This window comes from Cicer arietinum, chromosome 7 (genome assembly GCF_000331145.2).
Source record: "Cicer arietinum cultivar CDC Frontier isolate Library 1 chromosome 7, Cicar.CDCFrontier_v2.0, whole genome shotgun sequence".
Classification (NCBI taxonomy): domain Eukaryota; kingdom Viridiplantae; phylum Streptophyta; class Magnoliopsida; order Fabales; family Fabaceae; genus Cicer; species Cicer arietinum.
Genome location: NC_021166.2, coordinates 59,764,154 through 59,770,864, shown reverse-complemented (window position 1 = coordinate 59,770,864; position 6,711 = coordinate 59,764,154). Strand labels below are relative to the sequence as shown.

Genomic DNA, 6,711 nt, shown 5'->3' with positions numbered 1-6,711 from the left:
AGATAAAATTTTAGGAAGCTCAAGTTCGAAATATCGATTTCCCAAAGGTTTTTAAAAAAAAAAACCATTTATTTCAATTTTTTTTAAATTTTTATTGAAATAACACAAATAATATACATATATATATATATATAAATATAATTATAATTAATATAATTCATAAAAATACATAAAAATATATAAAAATACATAAATAGAAAATATAAATTACGATAATTGACTAGAACTGGTTGTAACATTTGGACAATGTTTTCGAGTATGGCCAGTTAATGGACACAGTCCACATTTTCTTGGTACTTTTTCTTTAACGTCTATTTCAGTTCTAATACGGGTACTATTTGGATTTAGCTGAACTTTCTAATATTCTTCAGATATATTCCAAGGATTCTTCTTTTGTAAAAACCAAAATGAATTCTTCTTACTCATGAAAAATGGTCACAGAAGGAAGAAAGAATGAAACCATTGTGTAAGAGATGTAGCTCCAGTTTGCATGTTTGCTTCTGAAATAATACGGTCGTGCAAAGGAAGTTATCTTTGAAATTCTTGATTATAAAGTGTTAATTTTATTATGTGCCTCTGATAATTTAACCTATTAACTCATTGGATAACATGATAAGAGGAATTATCCAAAGATATTTTAACTTTTAACTCCATTATTTTGAGTCTAGGCAAAGCGGGTAGCACGAGATTGTGCACAATTAAACATTGAGTGGTTTTTCTCAAGTGTAAAAGAAAAAAAAGTAACATAACTTGATATTATGTATTCAAAATTTTAATCCTATATAATTTTGTAAGTGATCACCTTCTTTTCTCTTGATTATAGCCTTTTGGTATTTGAAAAGACTTGTTAATCTCTATTTGCTTGGTTGAGGCAAGAATTTTAACATAAGAGCAAGGCTCTCTCAATTTTATATTTGCCACCTTTTTATAACTTCTTTCCAACAAATAGGCTTCCCCTAATATTAATGTCAATGAGGGTACAGTTCTCCCTTTAAGTTAAATTTAGACTTTAGAGTATTTGATTTTTTATATGGACTTCATTTGTCAATTCCAATGATTCAAATTCAACTCATCTGTTACAAATATCAATAAAAATACAAATTAAACTAAGAATTTAACTTTGTATTAGATCGCTTTTCTGTCAAATGTCTTTTATGAAAGTGGTGATGGAGTAGACACAAATTTCTAAATCAAGTCAGTGTTGTCAATCGTGAATGGCAGAAAATAGTAATTTGTTCAAATTGCTGCATTGCTAAAATGCCACTATAACATTATTTGACAACACTTTGTACTAAATAACATTATCCCGACACAATAGCATTTGTTCAAATTGCTACATTACTATAACGCCACTATAGCATTATTTGACAGTACTTTGTACTAAATAACATTGTCCTGGCACAATTGCATTGGTTCAAATTGCTACACTACTAAAACGCCACTATAGCAATATCTGACAACACTTTGTACTAAATAACATTGTTTTGGCACAATAGCATTGGTTCAAATTCTGTAATGCTATAGCACTATAGCATCACTATTGACGCTATTAGACAACATTGAATCAAGTTAGTATTTTGGATTGAACTTGAATTGTTGTCTAATTTGTTAGGAGCACGTGAATTTGTGATTGCAACAAGGAAAACAGGACCCGAAGATCTATGGAGCTCTGCGGTAGCGGGATTTGGATCCGGTGCTCTTCTGGGACGTTTATATGGTATAGTTCTGCTTTTTCTCCCATTACTCTTTTGAGGCATACTTGTGATTTTTGTTTGTCATAAACCATGGTAGTAATTTCATATAAATAATTGCTGTTTAATTTTGGTGATTAATAGTTTTAACAATTAATAAGTGGTATAAATTAATATAATTTCAGGTGGTCAATTTGGCGCAGTTCGTTATTCTGTGATTTTTGCTGTTGCGGGGACAACAGCGGATTACACTATTCTGAAGTTTACAGATGTTTTGAGAGATTACAGTAAAAGAATATATGAAGATTTTGAGAATGCAAAGAAGAATGGAAATTGGTTAAGATTGCCAGAGTGGTTCCCAATTAAAGTACTAGACGAGGAAGAACTTGCTGCAAAACGCGCACGGGAAGAGCAGTTCCTTGCGCAGAGGGAAAGGATTCGTAGCCTAAGGGAAGAAGAAGATTCTTGAGTATATTGGAATGAAACAGCCTTCCATACTATTCAACATTTTGTATACCCAATTGCTTATTTTTATAGTTTGTAATAATAATGTACTTTTCAAGCTTATATACATTTTTGAAGAGTTAGATATTTAAGATTCACATCTTCACTTAGACTAATGATTTTGCCCTTCCTTATATAGACATTGTCCAGTGAGTGCACAAGGAGAAGTTAAAATGATTGTTATGTTTACTTTTATTTGTTATACTTTACAGTAGCAAGAAACTATACAATCTAAGTATTTTATTTTATTTTTATACTTTCATGTAGTCTTCTTTTTCAGATCTTATATCCCTTTATAGAACAATTAGTTATGCTTCAACATGTAATAATCTCAACATTATATATACTAGTACACACTTTGTGTTTTATCAATTCAACAATAATAATTTTAATAGAAATGGTGTAAGCTAAGACGTGGACTTTGTGAAAATATTCTATGTTTTTAATTTTCAAAAGGTTTAATTAATTTGTAGGTCTCTACATTATTTAATTATGTGCTTCAAGTTATGAACCATAACATTGAGTAGAAATACATTGTAGCTGTGTCTGAAGGCTACAACCATGAATCACTTGAGTGTGTGTTTGCACTAGAGCATTATTAGCCTTAATTAGTCTATTAATTTTTTACCTCAAAATTCAATTATAAGACATATGCTTTTGGGTTCAGATTTTGAATTACATCAAAAAATTGCTTCATAGTTCTAAACGTGATTAGATTAAAAGATTTTATATAGCATTTTTACCTTCATTTTTGTTTGTTACAATATTATGATTCTTTATTTAAGTAATTGATAAAAAATAAATAAATTAAATAATATTGATAATAGATAGTTAATTACATTTAGAGTTACAAAGACTTATTTAATCAATTAGATAAACAATTAACTATTAGAAATGATGTTGGAACTTAAACACCGTTGAACTTATAGCTAGTATTTGTGGATTGAAAATATGAAGAAGTTCCACGTAGGAGGGACATTAAAGTAGTGTTTATAAAGAGAAAGTATGACAATTGGGGTGTGTCCCAAATGATTTTTGTGAACGGAAAAATGCACTTCACACTCACGTGTTGCCGCTGCTTATCCAACTTGAACTGTGTGGTGTATTATTTTTTAATCTCCATAAAATTTAATATTTATTTTTAATGTAAGCGTTTTCTCTCTTGAGAATTTTTTTTGACACCTTTTTTGTGAGTGTCAACCTCCCTCCGATTTTGCAGGTCAATTTTTCTGTAGACTAATTCATTTTCAGAGAACTAGTCAAAAACCTCTCTCGCGGAATTGACTCAGTTCACATTATGAATTCCTCTATAAATAAAAGATTCCACTTAGTTCAAAAATCAAACTAAAACTCTGAAATAAATCTAAGTTTTCTGTCTTTTCCTTTTTTTTTCTGCTTCGTCCTAAATTTTCTTTTTGTTCCTTTACCGAAAAACAAAAATTTGTCCCTTTAGATTTTTGAGTGGTCATAGTACCATATTACGAGTGACCTTAACTGCGATATTTAGGTAGTGTAATTCTAGAACTATTTTCTAAGGTGCATTACAATACTGCTACAGTGTAACTGAGTTGTTTTATCATAGAGAAATCGTGGTTGATAGTCTGCCTTGCATAACTTTGAACCGCAAAACTTCTTAAAGAGATCAACCTAGTCCGCGACTTGATAGTGTTTTAGCAGGTGTATTGAATTGTTGCAAGTAATAATAAAATGGTATGACCGAGTGTCGACCCCAAGGATTATGTTATGTTTAATTACTAAAATTGAACAAAAAGTTTCCGAATTGATTGAAATGATTTTTGAAACTAACACGAGTAATAATATTGAACTTTTCTAATAAGAAAAATGTTGGGGATGAATTTTACTTCGAATCCAACCTCAGTTTCTAATTGGTCCTAGTTACTGAATTCCTTTATTGAACTATTATTGAATTCTCTTTACTATTCTTGCCTTAATTCCTTAGTGATAAAACCTTTATCATGAATTTATCATTCCAAACATTCGTAAAGTTCACTTCCGTTTCAAGATACGAATCGTAAAACAATTTAAAGTTGACCAACAATAAAAAAAATATTAAGCACATAGATGATAAAAATAATTCAATAAACTCATTCATATAACTAGAAATAAAATCAAACAATTAAGGGTTTCATTGTGTTTCACGCAAGACAAATATACAAAAGATAGAGATTAAAGAAGAGTTACAAGAAAGATTCATGAATAATTATTGATAAAACTCCTTCAATGGTGTTAGAACCAACCTTCTCTGAGTTTCTCTACTAGGACATAAGTCTGCAAACTTCAAAATATCCAAAAAAATCTCTAGAAAGTCGAAAAAACGCATTTTTATGCATTTTGCATCACGTCATGCGCTCTAGCGCAAACTAAGGGCGCTCCTGGACAGAAGAAGATTGTCAAAATACTGCAGAAATGAGCCCCAGGGTCAGATATTTGCTCTCCAGTGCATAACATTTGTTGTTTGACATTTACTGTATTTTGTTCCTCTTTTAAGTATGAATTCGGTGTCGGTGTTTTCGTGAAAGTCGTAGCTATGGATCTTAGCTTTCATTTGGATTTGGTTTGACTCCATTTGAACATCTACAATTCTACATATGGTTGAAATACTTCACATATGTTATGTTGATTTCTGACCAAAATGTACCACTGAACTAAAACAACGAAGCAACGCAAAACTACAAAAAATTTCTACTTAATCGAAGAAATAAGAGCATAAACATTTCATTAATACAAGAACTAAAATCGACAAACTATCTCAAATAACTACTTAAATTAACAATAAAAAATATGAATATTATAACTATGAGGACTCAACTAAAATATTTATTCATGCTTGAAGGAAACAAACCAACTAACAAAGTAGTAAAATATTTTGTCAAATAAAACAACAATAGTAAAATACAATTGGTACATCCAATTAATTTGACTTAAATGAAGGAAATAGTAAACACTTAAATGAAAGTCTCACTCTCACACTTTATTTATCCCCTTGCTTTTCATTTGAGTTCCTAAATGAGAAAGTGCCCTTATGGAGGATCCATCTTTTGCTAATGCCCCATTGGCAGCATCTTTAAGCTCATAAATTCTTTGTTGAATCTCACTTCGTTCTTCACCTATCATTAGATCTCTAATCACCTTACCAATTTCATCTCTTTCTGCAACACCATTAATCTCATTAAATTTGACCTTTAAACCAACTTTGAGCCCCTCCGTTAACAAAATATCATTCACTCCTTGGTCAGCAAACAATGGCCAAGTTATAATTGGCACTCCTTCGAAAATGCTCTCAAGTATTGAATTCCAACCACAATGTGTTAAAAATCCGCCAGTTGAACTATGACTTAAGATTTGAGTCTGTGGCACCCATAAAGGAACAACTAACCCTTGATCTTTTGTTCTCTCTAAAAACCCATTTGGTAAGTACTTAAAAATATCATCATCATCATCAACATTTTCAACACTTTGATAATCTACATTTGAAGACTTACTAGGTTCTCTCACAACCCACAAGAATTTTTGACCACTCAACTCTAACCCAAAAGCAAGTTCATTTAGCTGTTGTTGAGATAAAGTGCCTCCACTTCCAAAAGACACATACAAAACAGAGTTTGGTTTTTGATTGTCCAACCATTTCACACACACTGACCCATTTGATTGATTCTTACTATTTGAACCAGTTTGTATGATTGGTCCAACCACATAAACCAATAGGTTATTATTATATTGTAAGTTTTTCACTGTACTTTCCTCCATTTCTAAGAAGCTATTGAACACTACACCATCAGCAAGAGGAATCATCTTGCAGTGTTGAAGAGCTAGCTCATAAGAAATACGATCACGAAATATTTCAGGAGGAAGATCTTGGCTACGAATTGGTATGCAACCAGGAATTTGAATAAGGTGAGTGTGATCTTTGTGTTCACATGAAACTTGTTGATGCAATGTTGGCAAATATAACTGTAGTGATGTTGTCATGGCAGAAAAAGGAAAGTATATGAAGGATAAGAGATTGAACTCTTTTGCTATTTCTATTGCTTGGCTTGCAAATGGATCAGCAATTATTGCTACAAGTGGTTTTGTTGAAGTTGAAGATAGTCTCAACGTTTCTCGAAAAGATTGCATGGAATGAGAAAATGTTTGTAGAGTTTGCGAAAAAACATCTTGTGGTAGGTTTTGTTTTTTTATTGGAGGAAGGAAAATGCAGTTTATGGATGAAGGAAGTGATTCAAGTAATTTGAGAGTGGATGGTATTGGTGCATCAATGGTTGGGAAAATGCATGTCGCATGAAACTGTTTATTGATATCAATTAGTCTCTTGCAAAACTCAATTATGGAAGATTGGTGGCTGAATAGAGCGATTGAAGTTACTACAATATGATTACTTGTTTCCATTTTATTTCTTGTGGTTTATGGTTAAGTCATTTACACACATTTAAATTTATATATATTTGTTTTTGTGTGGCCAAATTTTAAATATTATTATTTTATATGATACTCGTGT

At 31.2% G+C, this 6,711-nt stretch overlaps 2 protein-coding genes across 2 annotated transcripts in view; one reads left to right on the top strand and one right to left on the bottom strand.

Moving 5' to 3' along the window:
• Positions 1 to 2,457, top strand: part of LOC101493047 (uncharacterized) — a 10,495-nt gene extending 8,038 nt beyond the window's left edge. Inside the window, exons 3-4 of the mRNA XM_004510195.4 lie at positions 1,613 to 1,717; positions 1,877 to 2,457. Coding sequence (XP_004510252.1) covers positions 1,613 to 1,717; positions 1,877 to 2,160 — 389 coding nt within the window. The 3' untranslated portion in view covers positions 2,161 to 2,457. The remainder of the gene's footprint in view (positions 1 to 1,612; positions 1,718 to 1,876) is intronic.
• A 2,675-nt stretch (positions 2,458 to 5,132) lies between these two features.
• On the bottom strand, positions 5,133 to 6,460 carry LOC101505727 (hydroquinone glucosyltransferase-like). Its single transcript, XM_004510230.3, has one exon. The coding sequence runs from the start codon at positions 6,330 to 6,332 to the stop codon at positions 5,181 to 5,183; it is 1,152 nt and encodes a 383-aa protein (XP_004510287.2). The 5' UTR covers positions 6,333 to 6,460; the 3' UTR covers positions 5,133 to 5,180.
• Between the last annotated feature and the right edge of the window lie 251 nt (positions 6,461 to 6,711).

Coding starts and splice junctions, on each gene's coding strand:
- LOC101505727 (XM_004510230.3), bottom strand. CDS start 6,332: ATGCAATCTTTTCGAGAAACGTTGAGACTATCTTCAACTTCAACAAAA.